Consider the following 24,900-nt stretch of genomic DNA (forward strand, 5'->3'; position numbering starts at 1 on the left):
GATAAAATCTTTCTTCTGCTAAATCATAAAATCAGCTTCAGATCCTCGTACCAGCTGGTTTTGGATTATTAATAGCTGTACTGGCCCGCAGCTGGCTAAGGTAAGCGCGGGCTGTCACCAATGATGCGCTGGTTCTTATGGGAAGGCGGAGTTAGGAGTCGGTGTCGGGGCCATAAATACGGGTCCTATGGAAACCAGGCGTGAGTTACCACGAGCCAACGCTCCGAGCGAGCATTAAAGGGCTTGCCTGAACCCTCCGCGCCCGGGCCGGCGAGCAGCGGGGCAGGGATCGATCACACACCGCTGCGGGCGGCAGGGATCGATCCCACATCCGTGCGGGCGGCAGGGATCGATCCCACATCCGTGCGGGCGGCAGGGATCGATCCCACATCCGTGCGGGCGGCAGGGATCGATCCCACATCCGTGCGGGAGAGAGGGATCGATCCCACAGGGAGCGCACAGCCGCTGGAAGCGCAGCTGCGGTGCCGGGAGCCCTTCCCTGGCGCGGGCAGCATGAGCCCCGCGGCCAGCACCGTGGTGTTTTCCGCGCTGCTGCTCCTGACGCCCGGGATTCCAGCGCTGGTGGAATCGTGCAGCTGTGCCCCCGCGCACCCGCAGCAGCTCCTCTGCGACTCCGCTCTGGGTGAGTCCCGAGGGCCGGGGGGCATCCCACGGGAATTCCTGGCTCCGGGGGAGTCGGCTCTGCCAGGTGCCTTGGGCTCTGCGAGGATCTTAAAAACCCCACTCTCCTAAAGAGAGGGCTATGGCAAAATGTATGCCAGAAGCTGTTCTGCTTTCCGTACTTTCCCAGAGCGTTCTGTGGTTACAAATTGCTGAAATTGCTGTGCTATAGAGTGACTTTTTCTGATTTCTAACAGAGAAACGGCTTCTTTCAGGTCCTAACTTAGAGTACGCAGGGAGGAATACCCGGGCTTTCAAATGGCTACTCTTAGCAGTATCTGTAAGAGAATATTCTACCTAAAATATGCCTGCTACGTGTAAACTGTGCATATAGATATTTCTACAGCACTTTGGAGGAAAAAAACCCCAAACAAAAACCCCCACAAAATAAAAGTCCCCAGTGCCAACATGCCAAAACGTTTGATATTTGTTCTGCTAAACTACAATTTCTTTAATTTATTCTTGGGGTTTTCTGGAATTTTCAAAAAATACTCGAGCAGGAAAGTGATAGGCCCTTTATTTTCTGCAGACAAACTGGCTACAGCAGCTCTGTATAAATATAACTTTCCAGCCTTTGGGACAACAGTGTTTCACGATATTCAGTCAGCACTGTGCTTGAGACTAAAGATCACAAAATTAAAGTGCATGGGGATGGGAAAATGTGACACTTTGCAGTCTTTTGATTTCATTAGCTCAAGCTAAGGCTGGTTAACTTCCATCGGGTGTGAACAGTAAATGTAGAACATGAGTTTCCAAAGTGTCACAGAATTAGCATCTCTATGGGACAGGCAATACCTTCTGCATACTGATTCATTGCTTTTATGCCCTGACAGAAAATCTTTGTGGCCCACTACAAACTCTAAGCTCTGTTTGTGGCCATCAGTTAAATTGTTTTTTAATCTGCCCATGTTAAGCAATCTCTTTCATGAAATTACCTACACCAGGCATTACACACTTGGGGTTGTTTAAGGATTGAAAGGAAATAGAAGCTGTGCTACCAGGAGCTCAACTGTATGTGTGTACATTTAACTGTATGAGGTATGAGTCTGATGCATTCCTGTACATAAGAAAGTGACAGTTTTTCAATAGACTCAATGTAGAGATTTTCCTAAATACACAATTTTATAGTATAGAGGAAACTCAATATATATCATAAGAATGGCTTCTCTAATGAGGATTGCCCATAATGAATATTTTAAGATTTATCCCGTTCTGAGATATATTTTATGAATGGCAGCTATATCATGCTACTTTTTTGCAATCTTCAGTATTTAAATATAAATAAATAAAACTATGTTTGGACTTGATGCTCAAGCTCTCACTTCTATAAATATTCCTATTTAAGTAAACTGCACCTTTTGGCTAAGAAATGTTTATGTCAAGGATCCCTTTGTTCAATATTTGTAATTTTAAAATAGAATTTCTACATATTATAAAACAAGAGATGAAGGTAATTCCTCATATAAATACATGGTTTTCTATATGCATTTGCATATACACACACATAAACCCAGCTCTAAGCATTTATTGGGTTTGCTTTGGCCACAGTATTTTGCATAAGCTGAGCAAAATCCCTTTTAAGGAGCTGGAGAAGGCCAGTGGAGCTGCCTGCCCTGTGTGAGAGCAAACTCCATGAAGCAGCTTGGCAGAGACAGCTCCTCCATCCCAGTGCCAGCAGCCTTTGTGCCTTCCCCCCAGGCTGTGGGCTGGGACTGCCCATGGGGAGGGGCAACATGAGGCTGGAGCCCTGGACACACACAGCACATCCCCTGGGAATTAGGGCTTTGCCTCCACAGCTCTGCCTTGTGGTCTTTAGGCCACCAGCATCTAAAGAGGGACTGTAAAACAGCAAGTCTGCCATGCAGACACATATCACAAACCTCTCCTGGCAGCAGCACCACACTGAAAGACTCAACATTTTCATACTTCCAAAATACTGATAAAGAAAGGAACAGCCACTCTTCGGCTACCCAAGTCCAAGAGAGCTGAATGCTAACCCAGTGACATGCTGAGCCTATTTTATTTCTTTCATTTAAGTTCATCCACCTATGTACTCACAAATACAGTCAAGTATTTCCTTGCAGAATAAACCCCTAGAACATCTTATTAAAAACAAAAAAGCCCCACACTATACCTCTAGATTCCACAGTAAAAATAGAGACAAGTCTCAGGTTTGCTCATGGAGCTACCAACCATCCCCTGGCCAGTTACTGTGCTATTTCTCAGTTTCATTCTATAACTGTAACATTTTTAATATCCTTTAGGATGACTTGTGATTTGGGTGGAGTGAAAATGGAGGTGGAGGGGGTTGAATTGACAGACCTTACTTGAGCCACTAACTGAATGTGTGGAACAACTCATCAACCTCAGTGTTTATGAGAGAGACCCAAGGAAAAAAAACAAGCAGAGAAATTAAGTCCAGGACAAGCTCTTTCACTTTTCCTTTTGTTCAGGTGATTAGTGCTGCAACACTTTTGTCTTCTAGGGCTAGGAGGCTTTTGTGGCTTTACTCTCTAAATGGCCACAGGTACCACACAACTGAGTAACCTGGTAGCAGTAATGGGCTTCCTGACAGACCTGGGGGCAGAGGGAGCTCCTGGTCCTAGGAGGTGCTGCCTAAACCTGGAATAAGGGATGAGTGCAGAGCCCTACAGGTGTTAGAGGGTTGTACCCCACAGGTAGAACAGTAAATCAGGAGCGTTGCACCAGTCCTGCCATTCATCTGCCCTTGAGTTTGCTCATCTGACCACGTAGCCTTGATAGGATGTGATTTTGTACCACTTTGAGCAGTTTTCATGAACTTCTCAGAAGTTTTAAATTTCCCTTCAGACAGAGGTAACTCCTCATCAGCAGGAAGTGTTGAGCACCATGAAATGCACACCTTTTGTTAAAAAAGGGAGATACATTCTCGTGTTCCTTTAAATGGTACTGAGGCCCTCCTAGAATGTGCTGGATGCCTTCAGACCCCAGCAAACACCTCTGCTTTCCAACAGGACTTTCACTGGGAATAGAGAGGGGAAGTTTATTAAACTTCCACTAATTGCACTGCTAATTGTCAGCACTGACCCCTATGCCCAGGTTTTCTCCTCACACAACGCAATGTGGGCAAGATATGCTGATATGCTGATCAATATTTCAAATATTTCACTATAGTACCAAGCCAATACAACAAAATTCTTCTGATAATTGTTTTTTCTGGAGCAAAACACGGATGCAATTGGGTTTACCAGACAATGCCAAGACAACAAATTTCCCTTTTGCCACTGACTTTGGCTTCCTGGCCTCAATTCTAAAACAGTGAGAACATCGAAACAGAGAATCTGTAGAGAGAAATGGTATTTGTGGAGAGCACTGATACCTTTCTAAAGTCTGGCACTTCTAATTCATGATGATTTTCTCCCTTAGGCATAAGCAAGGTTATTTTTTTGACAGAAGGATAAATATGTAAACATTTTGCATTTCTTAGCTCTGTAACACCAGTTCCCAACCTCAAAGTCAGATTTCTTATTTAAATTGTCTTATTATTGTTTTTTTCTTAAGCATATATTAAAAATTATATTTTTACTGAATATTGGGCACCACACTCCAACAGAAATGATCTGGAGTAGGGGTGTGGTGAGTGCATATAACACAAAAGAAGTAAGAGTAAAACATAAAAACTGCTTTGATTTCACTTTCCCCTTTTCTCCCTAACCTGGAAGACACCCCCCGATAGCCCTGGGGAGCTCACGTCTTAGAGTTGTCTACAGCCTTCTGGACTTGGCCATGGCATGGAAAACTGATGGCACCTGGTGTACAATCTGCATTTATATTATTGTCCCACCAAACAGAGCTCTAGAGTGGAAATCAGTGACCATAATGCATTTCTAGAGTAACTTGTCACTGACTGGAAAAGAATATGCATTTTCTTATTTCTCAGGGGTCCCCCACAGGAACGGAAGATGAGTTTTTACTCCAAGAATTGTGAATTCAAGGACAGAAGTGCTGTTCTAGTTCTGTCTCAAAGAACAGGCAAAGCACTGCACCTGAGCATGGTTCTTGCAAGGATTATTATGAAAAAAGAAGTGGTGATACTGCATGAGTGCCATGGAAGGAGCATGCTGTCAGAGCTGTATCTTCAGAGCTTTAATTATATTAACCAATCAATCCTCTTAAAACAAGCTAGAAATTATATTAATCTCAAAACTAATGTTATTCATATTCGGCAGGTTTAATGCACAGGGGCTGATAATATTATGTCCTCAGCAAGGGGCTGAGGGAAGTGGAGTTCCAGTCCTATGTGTCCCATTAGTGCTCAGAAAAGAGTGTTGGTAGGTAGGAGTCATTAACAGTCACTCTTCCCTATGCCCACTTTTTTTTTACATGACAAATATTGAGTTCATTAACAAAAATTATTGAGAAATAGACATTTCAACCCATTTTTCATCTATTTTGGCTATCAAAGAAGAAACATAGAGTAATTTTTATTAATTTTTTCTTATATATACTTTTATATAAATTAATAGAATTTTCAAATAAAATTTAAAAACCCCTGGACAACATGAATCCTAATAAGTTATTTAAAGTAGTAAATGCTGATTCATTTAGAGTGAAGAAAAAACACCTGCCACCCTGCAAAGGCCCATCACTGGTACAGATGCCTGCGGATTACAATTAAGGCATAATTGCGGTACATATAAATTTCTTGGCATCATAGCCTGAAACTTCTAAATGCTTTCAAAAATACCATAAACTGGGTGCTCTGACTGCAGAGATGCTGTGGAGCTAATCACTACTTACAACTCCCATGTGTTTGTATCTGTCTGGCTGCATGTCCAGTGAAGCACCTCAACGTTCCGGTTCCATGAATTGCTGGAGTGCTGCCACGGGAATAGCAGCGAGTCCTTCCATTTGCAGCTGACATTTAACAAAATGTTAGTGAAACAGCTTCCTAGGACCCAGACTGAATCTCCTGTTTGGGAGTAGAAAGAATAAGACCTGAATAGGACCTACAAGTAACTCTACACCTGCTTGACGGTTTAGGATAGAAGCAAACACTTACTTCAAAAGTCCTTGGGAAGTTACTTTCTCAGCTCTGAATTAAAGACTTAGCATGCCAATAGCATGCAACTCTACGAAATATTTCCCATGTTCTGTAGATGATTGCTCTTCAAAACCCTGCTATGTAAACAGGAAAATGGGGCTCAATCTGGGAAAAATGCAGTCGTCCTCCTTCCCTTTGCTTGGCTTTTCATGGCATTGTTCCCAACAGTTCAAAGTCATAGCGGTGAAATGCAGTGGCATCACAAAACTGAACAACAGGACAGATTTTTAAGGAGCCAAATCCACTAGATTGACATTCCTGTCAATTTGAACATAGCTGAAAACTGTAACATAATTTAGTTTTAGTGACAAAAAGCAGAGCTGGCTATTGTGTAGTAGAATGAAATCTCAGAAGAATTAAGCTGGTTGCCTGATTCAGAACTCAGTAACACCAACTTGTTGCTGAGTGTGTTCTTAATGCAGGATAAGAAAGCTAAGAAATTAAGTTACTTTTATTGAAAAGCATGTGTTGTAGTGCCGGGAAACTAAACCCCATCCTTTCAAAAACAACATTCTACACACACCGTCTGGAAAACAAAATTCAAGCCTAGAAACAAAGACTAAATACTATAAAACAGAGAACATGAAAGACTGTAAACCTCTTAATCCTATTATTCTCCCAACTTTAATCCCTAACTTTCTCATTAAAAAGTATCTCAGCAATGTGGGGTTTCTTCCGCCCAGAGGAAGGGCCAGGCCACTGTGACTGGAAATCCACAATAACATAATGTATGTTGTTCTACAGACTTCAGAACAGAAAGGGAGTGTTATTCTTCAGCTGAAATTAGGCAGATGTTGATTACTTGTCAATTGATGTGGTATTTGAGGCTTGCAAAGTAGAGAGAAATATTTCTGGTAACATGAGCAGCAGCTGTAAAAACAGTGCAGAAAAATAAAACTGACCTTGAACAACATTAGGAAATCATGGTAGTTTTTAGGTAATATTTAAGTTAAAAGAATACCATACATCTGTTAAAAATACACTTACCTCTTCTATTTGAAAGTTTATAAAAACTAGATTTTAAGACCTCACTCTCATAAATGGAATGTATTCTTCTAATTCAAAAAAAAAAAAAAAAAAAACCAACAACAAAACCCCCACATAATCTTCTGGTTTAACAAGGAAGCCAAACCCAATCAACTCTTGCCTTCAACACAAGGAATTTTTGCATCCTGAGCCAAAAACACAGAGATCCACAAAATCCTGACCTACCTGAGAGTCCTAATGAGCTTAAATATGGACCTTCTACATTCTGAAAGCCTCAAGTGGAAATGCAGTTTGGATGCAGAATAGCACAGATCTGTGTTAATAAAACACTTAAGAGTAACCAAATTCAGCAAAGCATTTACACTGAAATATAATACAGGGCAAATTAACATCCATATCAAATGGTAATAAAAAAATCCTAGGTATCTGTTTAATCAATTTTGAAAATACTCATGGGTTTTTCAAAAATTACAATGGGGTTCTTTTTAGCCCAAATGACAAACCTTCACTCAAAGGCTTTAGTTTCTCAGTTACAGATATGATTCTTATCTCACCACACTTCTCATGTAACTGGACACACCACTAAGACCAGGCAGTACTCATCCATACATGGCTTTCCGTAGAATAAAGGGGAAAATTATGCTACTGTTACAGTCACATTCTTCAACAAGCTCTTTGTTTACAGATCCAAAACACTTGTGTCCAAATAGTCCAAAAAGTTCTCCTTTTCTGATTTCTTGTGATTTCAGAAACTGTGGTTCAGTTAAGTACTGCACTGATGATTTAGTTATCTTACAGGTGCCTATAAGCATTTATTGATGGAATATCAGGAAACTAAAATACAAAGCAGGGAAAAATGAAATTGCCTTTATGTCCTAACTAGCAAAACATCTTTTGAACAAAAGATTCCTTGACTTTGGGTCTAGGAGTTGTGGAGGAAGAGTGAATATTGACAATGTAGACTTACAGATAAGAAATCCATCCTGCAAGCCCAGAGGAGAAGAATTTTTTCTCAGAATTGGGCCATCTTTGTTGCTGCTCATTCTGTTTGCATCTAGAATTGAACTTAGTACCACAGCTTCAAACATCTGAGTTGAGTTACAGTTGGGAAGTGAAACTACTGTTTGCTGATCTGTCCTGTTGAAAGATAAATTGACAGACGAGCCATTTGCTAAACACATTTGTTCTTTTTTAGCTGTTTAAAGATCATTCAAAGAACATTCAACACTGACTGATTCTCAAAAAAGTACAGGGATTAATGTTAGGTTTCCTTTCCCAAAAGAATCAGAGTGGACTAGAATCTCAGTGGATATCCTGAAGTAAACATCTTTCTCTCTACTGAAGTCTGAAACAATTAAAAACTCATGAAATAATTCAGAAATTAACACGGCAAAAGAATGGTTGCAGTCTCCTTGATGTTGTAAAGCATCAAAAGCAAAGAAAGCAAGCAAAAAGAATGAATACTACAAACAATTTTTCACAGGTGATGATGGCAGCCAGCAAATTTGGATTAAAAAACCCAAAACAAAACTAATTGGTGGTAAAGCATTTGGACAGTCATGGCAGAAGTGGTCTCTGGATGACTGGAAGTGTTCCAGTGAATTCATAACTACCAGATTCTGAAAGATCCAAACAAATACGAATTACTTTGCAAAAGTGCAAGTTGCCTGAGTTCAGCTCAGGCTGCTTACTGGAAATAAAGATAAGGATTCACACGCCCCTAAGCTGAAAAGCAAATACCTGAAGCAATAAAAAGTAGCGGAGCTTTTGCAAACGTAGAGTACAAACCTTTTTATGCAGTACAGACAACCTCAACCCAAAATGTGTAAATTGTGCTCCAGCACTAGCAGAGCCTTTTTTTGGACTCAGAGAAAAACGAAAAAAAATTACAAGTGGGAACAAGATAAAAAATAATGGCATTTTTATGAGACTGTAGTTGGCAAATCCTTCAGCAAGAACAGAGAAACCAGAATATTTGCAGTTCAGAAACTTGCTTTGAAAAGGCTTTAAACAGTTCAAGTTAAGGACAGCTTACTGATCCATAATATCCTCATGGTACTGGCAGATAATAGTGTTACTCATTGCTTTGTTGCATGAAAACACAGCAGCCACGATCCCTGCTCCCAGGGACATATGGAACACACACAGAGATTCCCCCAATTTCTTATCATCCCAATGGCTACACTTCCTCCCTTACTGAGGGAATAGTAAGTGAATGCTCAAGTACCTACACACAGAACAGGTACATCCTCTGTATTTCACACACGTCTCTTGTAGAGATTTCAAATGACTGAGATGGCACTACTGTCAATCCTTTTGGAAGCCAACATAGGCAAATCAAATACTGAAACACAAGTGTAAGAAAACCTTAATTCTCCCCAAACTTTCTAAAGTCTCTAAAATAATCTGCTTTAAAAATTCAGTGTGTATGTAGAAGTATATATTGGGTATTAAATGACTTATTTTAATGTCAATCAGTCCATAACTTTTGTCTCCTTTTGGACAAATTGCCTTCTTTTGGAAGCATTAGTGATACCTATGAGTTTCAAGCAGTTACGATGCTCCTTCTGTATTGCCAGTGCTCCTTTCTTCATTTCATACGTATTTCGAGAAATTATAATATTTTCCATATCCATGAATACATAGTACATGAATATTTAAGCAGGTTAATTTGCTTTCTTCATTGGTGAGACTCAAAGCTTTACCATAAGCAAATGTGGCAAGGAAGTGTGAACAACTGAGTCAAATAGATGGCAGAGAAAGGGAGAGTGGTAATGATGTACACATGGGACAGTTGCTCTAAATTACAGAAGAAGACTCTTACAACTTCTTGTCTATTTAGGCAGTACAAATCAGCGGCCAATAGACCATATTTTACTTAGAATTCTATCTAAGATTTTTATCTATTCTATCTTGTGCAGTATTGCTTTAAGTGGGTTGATTAATTTTTGTCTGTTGTGACAAATTCTGTGCAGATTCCTGTTCTTTTTTGAAGTTGATCATTCATTCTCCTTGCCTGCTGGCTCTTTCCCCTCTCTGCAGGAAAGTCTAATTCCCTATCTGAAGAATAAATTTCTTTGGTCATATCTCTGTACTCATGAAACACAAGTATTCCACATTGTGTTCTCGGGTTCCTTGGCAGCTCTGAGAGCATTTCTTGCCAGTATTCTTCTTCAAGAGACCAAGAGCATTTAAGACTGGACCATAATATAGAGGGTACAGTACCTATGGCCTCTAGATGCAAATGAGGTCAATGAAATAGTGTGGCTACACCTTCTCTATGGAGTTTTTCTTGGGCTCTTTGCATTATTTTACCATAACTTGACTTCAGGTGAATACAGTAGATGAGGCCAGTTCTGCCCACAGACTTTTAGTTAGTTTGCTTTCTGGTTGTTCACATTTAAATTTTTGGCCAGTGAGAGACGCCCGAGTTAAACTGGAGGCAAATCTGATCTGCCTCCAGACATGGTGGCCAGGTGATGCTGAATACAGGCGTTGCACCTGGAGCAGCTATTTGGTGACAAGAAGGAATGAATTACAGTTCCTCCTGGGAATTCAAGGTTCCTCTCTGGTCTCACACTGAATCCTCTTCATTAATTCACCTCCCAGACTGAAGATGGGCACTGCTGGAAATCTCATTATCCGATATGTCCCCAGTCTTCTCTTACAGAATACACAGATTTTAGCATTGTATACAACAAGTGACAGAGTGTTAATAAAATTCCTTCTTTTTTTTTTAATTCTACACTAAACACCTGAAAGCAATCCCCTGTCCTTTGCTTGTGGGGATTTGTTAATAGACAACTCTTGGCTGAGTTTTGTTCTGGCTGCAACGTAACCTTGTGGCACCACCGCCACTGTACTGCAGGCTTTAGGTATTTCCAAGTAGTTTATCCCAATATATAAATGATTAATTTAGTTGAGCAAAGTTGTCTGTCTTCAAACACTGGGACTGCGACCAGAAGGTTAAGTAACATAATCTTACCACTTGTTTAAGTACAGTAATACTATATAAAATATTATAATACAGAACATATTATTTCATAATTCTAACTTGTAACGATGAGAGTAATTCTTCAATCAAGAGTTTTCCCTCTGTTACTGCCTTAGAAATAACTCAACAGTCTAAAAAGATACTACTTTTAGGAAACATATGAATTTCAGTGGACAAAGTGCAAGTATTTGCTCTGTTCAGATTCCAGCTCCATCTGTGCCTTGGTATGGGCTCTCCAGTCCTTTGTTTCTTTTCTCTTGCATCATATTTCCTTGTGTTTGCCTCTGTAGTGGGGTAAAATCAGTCTCGTGGCAGTGAACTTCTTATAAAAAAAGCCCTTAGTGTAAGTACTTCCTCATGATCATAGAAATCTCTAACACACAAAGTGATGGTGCCGTTTATTTACAGGTATTAATTAGTGTAGCTTATTTCAGAGGGAAATGACCCAGCTTTAGGAAAGATGCACTTAATATCTTTCTGTTCTTATTATATAAAAACAATTTTGGATTGTATAAACCTCAACCCTTTTCTCCTAGCTGTATTAAACACAAGTATATCTGATGTTATACCTAGTAAGTTCTGTCTTTTACCCAATTCAAAATGACCTTTCATGGATGTAGAAACGGCTGGAAGAGGTTTATTGTCACTGAGGAAAGAAGGAATAAATATATTCCTAGCACCTGTAATACTGACTGCCCAAGAGCCAAGCTGATTTACTAAACAGAGCACTGGTCTCCTATAACTCACATTAACTTCCTCTCAGTTCGGTTCCCTGCAACAACCAAAGTAGGCAGAAAAGTTTAAATTTTATCAAAGTTGATTTACAGCATATGAATTCCATGGAAAAGCTACATCCCCCTACTGAAATATTAGGGTGAAGTCTTTTGCAAAACAGGCTGTATTTTCAGTGCAGAACAAATCTGAGGCCAACAGGATTACTGGCATTGGAATATCAAGGCTATGCATATGTGTTCCATATATGCAAATTCCTCATAAGGAACCAATAACTGCCTGACAGATAAAATGATATTATTACACTAAACAACCAGAGGCTGTTCTCATTCACACAGAGGAGAAGCCAAGACAGCCACGGAATACTTGAAACCATGTCTTGAAAAGAAGTGCAGACTCAGAGGAATCCTGAGTCCTGACCACCCTCTGGACCACGAGTGAGGAGAGGGAGATGGCCAGGCCCAGGAATGCTCCATCAGGAAGTGCTTGTGGCTAAAAACAGAAGCAACCACATGAATCAGAGGTTTCAGGAGACAGCTAGATGACATCGATTGAAAAAAAAATATTAATGCACAGAAAAAAAGAAAACCAAGCGTGATTAAAAGGCCCCAAAAGATCTGTGTGAATTTGAATCTGGTTTCAGGAGAACAGAAGAGTAAAATCCAAATAACTAGAAATTTAGACATCCTGTAATAATAAAACTTTCTTACTGTAAAAAAAAAAAATCCAAAGTTCTATTTGGTTTTCCTTTGCCATCTGGAAGCTTTCTCTTAAACAAGTGAATGAAACACACGCAACACAAAAATACTTTTCATTTTCTTCTACACATCCAGTAAGAGATCTCTTAACGACAACCCCCAGAATGTTGGTTTCAGCTTCTTACAACTCTATGGAGATCCCTGATTAGTGGTCATCTGTAATGTTCCTCTCAGATGTTAACAAGTAGAATTTAATAAAAATAGGAAAACTACTAATGTTTCAATATCAAACACAAGGGGGAACGTAGTTTTAATTATCCTAAAAATGTTTGCATTGAGTAGGCAGGAAAAGATTTCCTGCATATAAACCATGTTATGGTACTGGGAAAACAATCCTGTTTTCTCAGCCCTTACCTTCAATATTGAACAGACTCTTTAATGAGAAAACCTTTTTTAAAGCAGTAATGATGGAAAGAAAACAAAACATGATTCTAATTTGTCCTTGCCAGCAGTGTAGTACACACAATCCACAACACTTTTCCTCTGGAATTAGATCAAAGCTCTGAAGACACACTGTTAATTTGTGGGAACATAGCACATCTGCAGATGATAAAGAGACGCTGCCACTTACTGTGTGAAATGAGGAATTTGCTGCTCAGATTTAAAAGAACTCTTTCCTTCCAAACCATAAGTCTCAAATGCTCCTTAAAAAGAGTTTAAATGGCTTGGGAGGAGGGATGACTGTGCCAAAAGATGGAGGACCTGAGCTTTGAAGCTGGAGGTATCTGTATCACGTTGGTTATTACATCGACTTTGCTCCGTAAATGAGCGAGGAAATGAGAATTGCCTGTGACGAGGTGGGACCGACCTCTGCCTGGCTGGGTTTCAATCTGTGTTTTTTATTCTTTTCCTTTAGATATGATGTTAGATATGATAAGTATGAGGTCAATCTATCAAAGAAATGGTTGGGGTTTTTTTGGAAAAGCATGATTTCAATGTCACAAAAATTTTCCTCTACTCTGGCCTTTGCCAGTGTCTGTCCATGCAGGCACAGATTGTTTGTTTTACAAGCCCCTCACCTGCAGAGAAGCTGCAGGAGTCGCCACCCAGAACAGAGCAAAAATAGGATGCTCAATAATTTTGGGGGATAGAAGTCCCCAGAGGGATTTTGGCCATATACCATATTCTTAGAACCTCGTTATTCACTGTGCCTAATAGTCCTGGCATATTTTAAACATCATACACAAGAGAGATGCCCCAAACAAAGAGAGGAGAACAATCAATTTCTTCTTTCATTAAATTCATACTTTCCTTGATTAAAGAACAGGAAATAAAGTGTGTTAAAAGAGGGAGGAATTGATTTATACAGGTTTACACAACTGATGATGTGCTTTGTTAAGCTTCAGAAAAGCAAATAAAAGTCAATTCTTGACTTCTGATTTTATGCATAAAATCAGTGCTTTCATTTTGTCTGGCACAGGCTTTCAGTGTTACTTCAAGTCTATTTAATTGATCAACAATTCTTCTGTCATCAACAGAAGTGTCCCTTTCCACACTGATTATAATGATGGGTATTTTGTAACATTCCATGGGATTCAAGTCTTTCAAAGATTTTGATGGACAGTTTTTGTCAAAACTGAGTGGTAACATCAATCAGATTTCCAGATTCATGGGAATTCAGATTTACATCACAGGCAGCCCATTTATTTTTATTTTCAGGAGTTAACTTAAGGTAGTGATCTTATAGTAAGAGCCTTAATTCTAGCTAAAGTGTCAAAACAATGCTAAAATCTATCAAGATAATTTTTGGTTTTGCTTGCAAAATGAGGCATGTGCTTATTTGCATTTAAATCTTTCTCTCTATTACAGTGATTCGAGCAAAAATATCCAGTGAAAAGGTGGTTCCTGCCAGTGATGATCCCTTTGATACCCACAAAATGATCCGGTATGAAATCAAACAAATAAAGGTACATGGAATCACTCTGCTCTTTTGAAATTCAATGGTCATAACCTCTGTATATGACTAGTTTAGCCTAAAATGCTGGAAGCTGAAAAAGACCCAGTTAGACCTGGGTGAACTACACAGAATAAATCCAAGGAGGGTTTAAAAAAAATGCAAAAGAAAAAAGCAGAAGGCTGTTCTGACGTTCAGCAGCTGCTTGTCAAATAATGATATTTTGATGACAATTTTATTATTCACAATTGCTTAAAGATGACTTGGAAAGAGTCTGAAAGAGCAAGGCCCTATGTTCACAGTGAACAGGGATATTTGCAGGAACAGGAGTCCTTCCCTCATATTAATATAAACCAAACTCCGTTTTTATGAAAGTTGCTAGGGAAGCAAACACCAACTGGGAGCACCCAAAGACACAATCATTCAGAATCTCACAGGATTTTTCCATTATTTGTTCAGCTCCAACAAGGGGATATATTCATTAATGCACTTTAAGAAGATGCATCTTGGTCCCCTTCAAGTCACTGTGGAACTCTCACTGATGTTAAAATAATCATGATCTACCTGTTTCTGGATTACACAAAAAATAGTCTCTCTAAATTTACGTGTGTGAGTGTGCATTAGTGGGGTGGTTTGGTTGGTTGGGTGGTTTGTTTTCCAGGTGGTTTCACCTCTCATTTTTCACTGAATATTATTTTATATTATTTGCACTTTTACACTTGTTGGAACACTTAAGAAAATCCTTATGAATGGCTACATGCTTTTGAAAGGAAATTCAATCATTCAAGTTATATCAGTAGCTCCCCTCACAGGATCTACTGAGAAAAATCTACAGTAAATAAGGATGGTTATCACACACAACTTCTGTTAAGGTTTTAAAGCAATTTCAACAAGCCAGTCTTTACATTGCTAAAACAAACTCCAAAGCTCTTCACCATCTGCCACTTTCTGTCTTCTTAAATACTAAGGATATATACAAATGTTTCTTTACAGAAATAAGCACATAAATACCAGAGGAATTCTCCTTCCCCCCATTAGCACTTTAATGTTCTATTGCTCCTTGGCAACACTTCAGTAATTTTATAGAAATGCAAATCATCTTACGCTTCAGCACAAACAAGAACAAGGAGAAGTCTAGTCTGAGTGATTATTTTCAGTCTATAATCCTGTACTTCAGTAATAGTACACTGAAATCTCTGAAATACATTTGTATATCGAAGCTGTTCTGGAGTTTCTCCCTATTTTTCACAAGTGGAGGCCTATTCAAAACTCAGCATCAGTTAGAGATATTTATTTAATTCCAGTCAGCTTCAGAAGGCAAGTCAACTAGGACTGGACAAACCAGAGAGATCTATTTTCTAATAAAAGATGCCCTACATTATTACATGAAACATTAGACTAACAAATGGGTCTGAATTGTCCCACCCTTCAAATTCTTTCCTCTGGCCAGAGGAGTTCAGAGGAGGCAGGAGCCGAGCCTTCCCTGGCACTCAGCTGCCTTGGGACCCAGGTCCCTGCTCCAGGCACTGACCAGCCTAAATGGAAGGATTTTGGTTTGAAATCTCCACTCTGCAGAGCGTGAAAGCACACAGGAGCTCTGTGACCTGACCATCCTCTGTGGAACTGAAAAAAGCCCATAAAGGCAACTGTGCCTGATAAATCCCACAGCAGAGACAAAGAGTGAGGCAACCTGTTATGTTCTAGGCATGTATTTCAGAGTTGGTGTGTGGGCAAAAATTAAACATGACCGAGCCTACTGAAAAATTACTGAGAAATACATTTAAATTAACAGAAGTTTCACAGAAAATTGTTTACACTGTAAAGCCCTCACCATGTCACAAAAGTAAGAAGAGTGAGGAATTTTAAATAGCTCGTGCCTGTAAACATTTGGTAAATGTAAAATAATCAATTAAAATAATATAATGGTGTACAAAGTCAGCCAGATTTGGCCATCTCCATGGAATGGGACAGCTCACAGCCTGACTAGTAACGGCACAGAAATAGCTGGGCATAGATCCTCAGATGGAGCCTCATGGCTTGGTGGCCACATTCCTGGGTAACTGAGAACTTGCTGGCTACAGCAATTAACTTGATCACACCATTTCTCACCTCAGGTGATAACATTTAAAAGAATCTAAATCAACAGTGCAGTCGAAGGGTCTAATATTCTCTGTTCACTGTTACAGTCTTTCTTCTCTGAGCACTCCAGAGCCCTTTCTCCTGATGACCCGCGGGACAAACTGAAGGGCCTTTGGAATGGCCAGTGGCACTGCCCACGGGCTTGGGGCTAATCCTGTGCAGGAACATGTGCAGGATGGGGGATAGGCTAAGAATTTGTTTATATAGCACAGAAAGGAAGAACAGACTCTCTAATCATCTCTTTTGAGCTAAAAGATGCATTGAACTAAAATACGATTATCAACTCCGTGTGAGTTTTGGTGGATACTTTTTAGGCTACTCACACAGTCACACTTCCCTCATCAGTTCTTCTCCCCTCTTGGAAAAGGAACACAGAACCTGTGAAGGTTACATTTTACTGCAACTGAAAATTCAGCAAAATGGTGCTGTTTCTCTGCTTTGGGCTCTCTGGGCTGTTTGACATGTAATAGTAGTGTGGCTTGCTTATGGTAACCTTGTTACAAAAATTATATTCCTGTTATTTTAAATCCTGTGCATTAGGCTTCACATGAAAACACAGCTATTTTAGTCAGAAATATTAAACATTATTTTGATATTAATTTCTAGAAATAATAATAAAAGGGGGGTTATTGATTTTATAGAGGTGGGTTGGCATATCGAGAAGCCATAAATTTTTTCAATTGCTGTTCTTATTTACAGCATTATACTAAAGAGAGGAGATAATATGTGATTTATATGCAATTGAATATGTGTCTATATAATATTATCGTGACTGACTTGGTCATCACACTTGCCCCAAGGAGCCAGCTACACATTAAAACAGTGCCATGACTACTACGTGAAATCAACAGTTTTTACCAAATTAAACAAGTATAAACAAAATTGCTAACTATTTTTCACGAGGTGCATGGATGGAAACCCTCTGAGAGAACCAGACTGCTTTTCCAAGGGGTGGGGTCACTCCCAGTGGGAATATGAGGAGATATTCAAGCTAAACATGAAGGTATCTACACTTTACAGTGACACCTGCAGTTTTAAAACTAGATATTAATCACTATATAAAGCTAAGAAAATAAGCCATGATATAGTTGAAAAACCTTAGAGAAGAAAGAAGATAGAAGAATGTAATTACTAGAACAGAAACATGCCTGAGACACTGGAAGTAATACAGATGGTTTTTTAAAAAGGAGTATTTTAAAATTTTAAAGCCCTGGCCGTATGCTGGTCTTGGTTACACCCATCAGGAAGACAGAGACAGTGTAAAGATAGATGTTAGCACCAGGTTCACATCTCTCTGTTCTCCCAGTTCCTCATCCTGTTTTCCTACCTCAATGAAGTCCTATCAGGACCCCAAATGTGCACAGTGGAAATCAAACCACAGAGAAATATCCAAGCTTTCAGGAGATGAGAGAATATGATTGAGAAGATAAAATATGATTGACTGAGTTAACCAGAAGATTATAATCTTAATAAATGCTTTAACAAATATATAGGTCAAAACCTAAGATAAGTCAGACTGCAACTTCAAAAAAACCACCCCAACCAAGCAACCAAAAAACCTACAACAAAACAAACATCAATCTCATTTAAATATTAACTAGACCTCTATTATATTTTGCTCTGTTTGTTGGGGGGTTTTAATAAATAAATCAATTTGTGTTGCCTGCATAATGCCTCTCAAGTTATTTGAGATCAAGGGATGAACTTCTGTGCTGGGCTGCCGCACCAGACTACTTTTACCCTAATAAAATTAGGCATATTTTCCTCATCATTACAGAGGGTTTTTGTGATTTTCTCTGCTGCTCTGTACAGGATACCAGTTTGTTTTGTGTTTTGCTTTGGTTCAATCTGTTTGGTTTTTTTTACTTAAGTGTTTCAAATCACATTTAATATTTTTGGACCCGAAACCTGGTGACAACAACGTTGGCTCTTTTCCTTCCATAAATAAGGCTTCAGAAAAACCAACATATTACAGCGTGTTTTCTAGCGCCCCATGCTATTTAAATCTCCTGGGAGAACTTGAGTAAAACACATTTTCCAGTGACACCAGCTGCAACTGGGAGAGCTGCCCTGGGGAGCTGTGAGTCCTGCCATTGTCCCCAGCTGTCACCACGTGCCATGATGTCACCCCAGGCCGCTGGGTTTGGTGATGTCACGGAAAGTGATGACAGGCTGACCCTTCTGAGGCTGAGCCTTCTCACGTTGGGGCACAGCGAAACTTGTTTGGATCTTTTAACGGCTTATTTTAAAGATTTCTTTTCACATTTGAAAACGCTGATTGAGGAGCAGCCACTCTGAAAACTGCTTTGATCCTGACCTATCCATTTTGGTCCTGTAAAACCTAAGAGCTGGATCACGTTTTCCAACAGTTATTTGAGAAGGTCCCATGGATCAGAACTCTGGATATGGAAAACCAGCTTGCTTTAGTGGCCAAATAGAAGAACAATACTAAGTTCCTCAGCATGTGTAATGTCCCAGCAGATACCCACCATTACACTGATGAAGAGAAAATTTCCCATATTAATATACTGAGAAACATTTGCATCTTATGATGCTGCAGCACCAAGGTTGAGATGATTGATGTCTCTGCATTGCTCCTTAAATGGAACATGACAGTAGAATATAAATGGAAGGGAAAGCTTTAACAATCCATTAAAAACACTGAAAAAGCACATTTTAAAACCTATAATTTAAAAAATGAAGAACTACCTAATTTCCTTCTAAAACTCTTGGAAATGTTTTATTCAGTGAATTGAAAGGGTCTAATTGTTGGTGTTTTCTCATAGAATTTTGGACTTTGGAGCCTTCCTTAAAGAGACTCACCATGTATTTCTTTCAGCTGCTGTTTGCAACTGTTTTTTCATGGTTTTCCCCCACGACTGGCTTTCTGTTTCTAATAATTTTCAGATGTTTAAAGGATTTGAAAAGCTCAAGGATGTCCAGTATGTCTACACCCCTTTTGATTCGTCACTCTGTGGAGTGAAATTAGAAGCCAACAACAAAAAACAGTATCTTCTGACAGGTAAAATATGGGGCCCTTCCAACTCAGCCTATTCTGTGACAACTAATGTACCTGTAAAATCAGAAGTAACTGCTTAGATTGAATTTGCTAAAACATGCCAGCCCTTGTTAAAAAGGAATGTATGTATGTACTAAACACAAATACGAGATGTACAAATTGTGTTAAGCTGTAGTTATAGTGTGATCTTCCATGTTTTCCATCCTTCATCCAACAATCTTAAAGTAGTTCCAAAGGAAGCAAAGGTCAGTAATAATTAGTAAATAGAAAGAACTATGCCATTATTATTTGATTAAAACCAATAGTACTGATTCCCCCAGGAAGGCAGACACGCATAATGAGACAACACATGCTATGCCTGTGCAGATCTGGGGTACTAAGGAAGTACAGATTTTTCTATAGAGTCCTAAAATCTTGTTTAACATTTGCATCCGTCTCTTGCTGGCAGATTATTGGTATCTTTTGAAAAATATCCTTCTTAAATCTTTTACGTTTATACAGCATGCAGTCAGAAGAATATTCTCTCTGTTATGATTAAATTAATTTTTAAAAAATGTTAAGTATGACTAACCTGGTGCAATTGGTAAAAAACTTGAAGTAATCTTACACTTCTGTTTTAGTATTTAGAAAACACTTTTAATTGTTTGGCTTATTTTTTGTGTTTTCCACGCTGCAGGCCAAATTTTAAGCGATGGCAAAGTCCTCATCCATTTGTGCAACTACATTGAACCATGGGATGATTTATCCTTGTCTCAAAAGAAGAGTCTGAATCAGAGATATCAAATGGGCTGTGGCTGCAAGGTGAGTACAGAACAAAACAGTGCCTGTGGTGGAGCCACCTGACAGGCACCAGCAGCTTCCAGTGGTGGGAACTGTTCTCTTATAAACAGCATTTTAAGGAAAGCTGCGAGGTGCTAAAGCAATGCACTGTTTCCCACAGATAACCACCTGCTACATGGTGCCCTGCTCCATCACTGCCCCCAACGAGTGCCTCTGGACAGACTGGCTGATCGAGAGGAAGCTCTACGGGCACCAAGCCAAGCACTACGCCTGCATCAAGAGGAGTGATGGCACCTGCAGCTGGTACCGAGGTGGGCCCCCCCCGGAGAAAGAGTTCATTGATATCAGCGAACCTTAGAACCAGCACTTCCTAAAAAGCCCTGGAGTCTCATTCCATCCACCACTGTCCGTTCCCAGCTTTGAACTGCCATCGTCTAATGTATCTGTTGCTTAGAAACACAAACAAATTGTCCTGTACAGTAAAGTCCCAGTCTGTGGGACTGGCACTGGCGTAGGACAAGGGACAAACCTCCTGGGGGTACCTACTCTGTGCTGTTATGCTTTGCACAGAGGTTTGAGCTGAGAAAGCTCCTCTGTGTCCTCCAAGGCATAACAGGTTCCCTTTGCCAATATGAATGTACAAGAACAAAAGAGTTGCCAGAATTTGTCCCCTGTTTGATAACCTACAGATTGAGAGCACCCCATGTTGTATTCCAAATCTTTCCAATGAACTACGGAATGTTTTATAGAACTATTTTTTTTCTGTATGAAAGTCTTTGATGCAAAAGAATTATTGTACAGTGTATATGTAAAGTATTATAACAATGTGCTATTAAAAAAAAGATTCACAAATATTTCCTTACCTGTTGAAACAAGTTGAACGCTTCTGGGATTAAAACAATCTGAGCTCCACATTTTGTATATTCCTTATGTCACAGCTTTCTTTATCTATGGAGTTGTAACATTCAGTGATAACTAAGCTAAGAAACAGCCTTGATATACAAAAGCCTCTTCCCAACTCAGCATTCCTATGGACTAGCCACACCTTGCTGAAAGAAAAGCCAGATCTTCTAATGCTTCAGCATTTCATGGAACCAACACAAATGATGATAGGCTGAAACTGCTCATATTTACAGAAAACTTGTCCACCCTCAGGGCAGCTGCAGCACTTGGTAATGCCTCTCTCAATATGTGACCAGGTCATTGTATTCCAGCACTGTTAAAAGCCTTGGCTTTAGAAACTCATGTGAAAACATATGCAATAGATACTGCACTTACACAGCAAGGGATTTCTGAAAGTTCTCAAATATTTGATCATATTTAATGATTTTTCATTCATGAATACCTATTGTAGTCTGTCACAGTGAATTTGGCTGCTCATGAACTTGTACTAGAGAAGCGTTATGACACATTTTGCCTTTTACTTTTTTAATGCCTTAACTTTTCTAAATTGATTCCTGTAGCTAGTAGTTAATTCACACATATCTAAGTTTACAAAAGTAATTAAATTCACAGAGGTGAAACTTCAGAAACTATTTCAGTAAATGCCAAAGTTCAGACAGTTGTCCAGCTCCTTGTGTCCCAGAAACTGGGGCAGAACCCTCAGGCAGGGTGGGAATCTCTAATAGCTGCCATCTCTGATGTATTTTACTCTCCCCAATTTTCTATATTGGATTTCTTTCACTTCATTCCAGTTTTGTCTAGAATTACTCTTGAGTGTTCCTTACATGAGACTTTAGAACACAGGCAGAGATTTAGACAGTTCTGCTCTCATTTGGTTGGATCAGGTCTATTTAAAGGGTTAACATCCTTTACTGGCTCCTGTTAACCCCAGGGTGACATTCCCAGCCTGGGGGCTCAGTCAGAGCCACCACATTATTGCTCAAGGGTTTTCCAAATAGTTTCTCAAATCTGTTTGCTGTAGACTCCTAATAAAACCATCGGGACTTGAACTTGCAAATAATATGTGCACATCTTTAAGTGCACAGACATCTCTCATGCCATTCAATTCAACAAGGTAGTAGTTTGGCAATGAAATTCAGCAAGTCCCATGCAACATAGAACACACTAAGGTATGATGCACTGGATAAATAACAGAGACCTGAAAGAAACCCCACTGCACAAATTATTTTTGTGACCTATTTTCACCTTTTTAATGTTTATTTTGACTATTGCACAAATGCATATTAAAAGGATAGGTTTCAAAACACTCTTCTGAGAATAAATATCATTGTTTCCTTTTTCTGGGGCTAAATTTATACATTTCCAATGAAATGCAAATGGTGCAAGGCCAACAGGAAGGCATGTCATTGTTTCTTTCAGGAATATATGTCCTATAATATATAAAAGTCAATGTTTCACTTTTTAGGCACTGTAAATCAGTTTTGTTATTTTAATTTACAATCCTAAATTAAAATACCATGCTTTTATAAAGACAAAACTAAAATTACCAAACACTATTCATTTGGACCATAGATTTACTATGGCTACTTATATAAATGAAATAAAAAGAATAAAACGGCTTCACTTTTTCCAAAAAGAATTGATATTGCAGTGAAAATATTGGCAGTGCTGTGCATTTATATTACTTATTTAAAGAAAGACTTAAAGCCAGGCCTTATTTCCTCATGTCAAATCAGAACAATTCCTAGAGAAGCCCAAGAGAGCTTAATAACCACACAATGTCTGAATCAAGCACAGGGCTGATTATTATTCAATACACGTCCAGTGTAGCATTTGTTTCCAAATCCATTTTGATGTGATGCTGTCTTTTGGACAGCACTCTGCAGCAAACAGATATTTTCTGCTTTTTAACTCAACATAGTTCTGTTTCTCTTTCAGTTTTAGAGTAACTAAACCTTAAACTCAACTCACCTGACACAGATTGTCTTCTCTGTGTGCCTTGTACAAGTAAAGGTTTTCTTTTATATTTATGAACAGACTGTAATACAAATTGTATGCCATAATTAGTTTTAAACACATTTTATATTTGTCCTGCCATAAAATATTCCACACGAGGTGTTTCACAGTTAGTGGCTGTCGACTTTGATTTCTGGCTGAACATAAATCTGAACAAACTCACCATGACGGGTGGCACAAAGATTATTTTTCTCCCTCGTGTCAATAAATGTGGCAAGCAAAGCTTTACAAAAACCCCTCTCAGAACGAGTTTTTATCTTCCCTGAGATTCAACACTGAGAAAGGTTATGAAAAAGCTTGACTATAATGTGGCATCATCAATATGTTATTTTCCTATCAAGGTTTTTGCTGTAGTGGCATTGATATATTATCCACGGCAGATTATTTTTACAACACTTTATTTTTACTTCTTGAAAACGTATGTGTTTATATGAAAGGTTAGAGCAGGAATATAGCCTGGCACAACACTTGATTTTAATTTGAAAATGACTCACACAACTTATGATAAGATTAGGGAATAGAAGAGAGAAGGGAGATTGTACAGATCAATGGGGAAGAAACACCACCTTGAATATTGCTGGCTTTTTCTCAATGTTCCAGTTAAGTTTTAATTAAATTATTCAACAATTATGTTGAAAAAGCCTTGTTGTCTTTTTTTTCATGACAGAGAACACAAGAGTTGGGAATGTAGTGAAATAAAGGGAACTAATTACTGAGGGAAAGGCTGTAGATATGACTCAACTACCAATGAGTTCAAAAGCCTTACAGCGTTTTGTATAATCAGTCTGGGATGAATGTTTCTGTTTCAAAAAGTGTTTCATTAAAGCAGCTCCATTTTTACACAAAAGAATGGCATCTTTGTTTATTTACCTTTTTTGCTGGCTAAAGACTCGGCACAAACCATCAGCAGAGTGTGAAAGAAGCAGAGGAAAGCCCAACACAGGCACACCTCTGGCATGCTCAGCTGAGCCCTCCATTCCCAGAGACTTGAGGCTTTCTCCTGCTCCCGCATTGCCCCTGGGCTGGTTTGCACTGCAGGGGAGGGAGAGCTCCCTAAGGTTTCCCCTTAAGGAATAAGAAAGGAAGGAGCAAATACAAGAGGAACTACAGAAAAAATATTTTAAACCGTAATTTCCAAATTCTGTATAAGCAAATGAGGCCAGTTGTTTTTAAAGGGTTCAAAAAATGAAACAAAAAATAAATAGCATGATATGTTTTCAGTTTAGCAACAGAAGACTGGTATCCAGACCATCTTAGAACCCATTCTAGAAATCAGAACACAGTGTTATCTTGTACCATGTTGCCTGATTATTTCCCAAGCCACAGAGGATTTCCAAATCCTTTCTTCAGAAGGAGTAAAACCAAAGAAATGAGCCCCATCAGAGTCAGTTATTGCAGCACTTGTAAGCCACATATGGCAATGCGATACCCAAACATGTTCATTTTCTCTAGATTAACATTCATTACATAAAATATGTAAAGAAGATTACTCAGCTGTGGAGAACAACATTCAAAAGTTCAAACAAAAGGCAAATAACTTAGCAGCTTAGACTTTAATGAGCATATAGGGGAACAAAGGGGGGGGGAACCACTGACACAGTTGTTATACTCCACAGCAAAATATGCCATATAAACTTATAAATCTAAAACATTAATTCTTGCCCCAAAATTATAGGATATGCTCTTTGTTTCTATGTACTGCAATTTAGTAATGCATTCAAAAGACTTGCTTTTTCAATAAAATCATAGACTATCTCCAGTTAAGGGTCACGGAGTCCCACAGGACTGCCTACAACTAAACTATACACCCAAGAGCACCATGCAGATGCTCCTTGAATTCTGACAGGCTTGGTGAGACGCCACGGCCAGTTCCCTGGGGGGCCTGAATAGATGATAAAATAACAGAAGAAAGAA

At 39.1% G+C, this 24,900-nt stretch overlaps 2 protein-coding genes across 2 annotated transcripts in view; one reads left to right on the forward strand and one right to left on the reverse strand.

Annotated features, from left to right (window-relative positions):
- Positions 1-24,900, reverse strand: part of SYN2 (synapsin II) — a 179,590-nt gene that overhangs the window by 63,964 nt on the left and 90,726 nt on the right. The gene's annotated exons all lie outside the window — the stretch shown is intronic.
- On the forward strand, positions 194-23,833 carry TIMP4 (TIMP metallopeptidase inhibitor 4). Its single transcript, XM_032699342.1, has 5 exons — positions 194-643; positions 14,045-14,142; positions 19,176-19,290; positions 19,964-20,088; positions 20,228-23,833. The coding sequence occupies exons 1-5, from the start codon at positions 514-516 to the stop codon at positions 20,423-20,425; spliced, it is 666 nt and encodes a 221-aa protein (XP_032555233.1). The 5' UTR covers positions 194-513; the 3' UTR covers positions 20,426-23,833.

This window comes from Chiroxiphia lanceolata, chromosome 11, assembly GCF_009829145.1.
Source record: "Chiroxiphia lanceolata isolate bChiLan1 chromosome 11, bChiLan1.pri, whole genome shotgun sequence".
NCBI classification, from domain to species: Eukaryota; Metazoa; Chordata; class Aves; order Passeriformes; family Pipridae; genus Chiroxiphia; species Chiroxiphia lanceolata.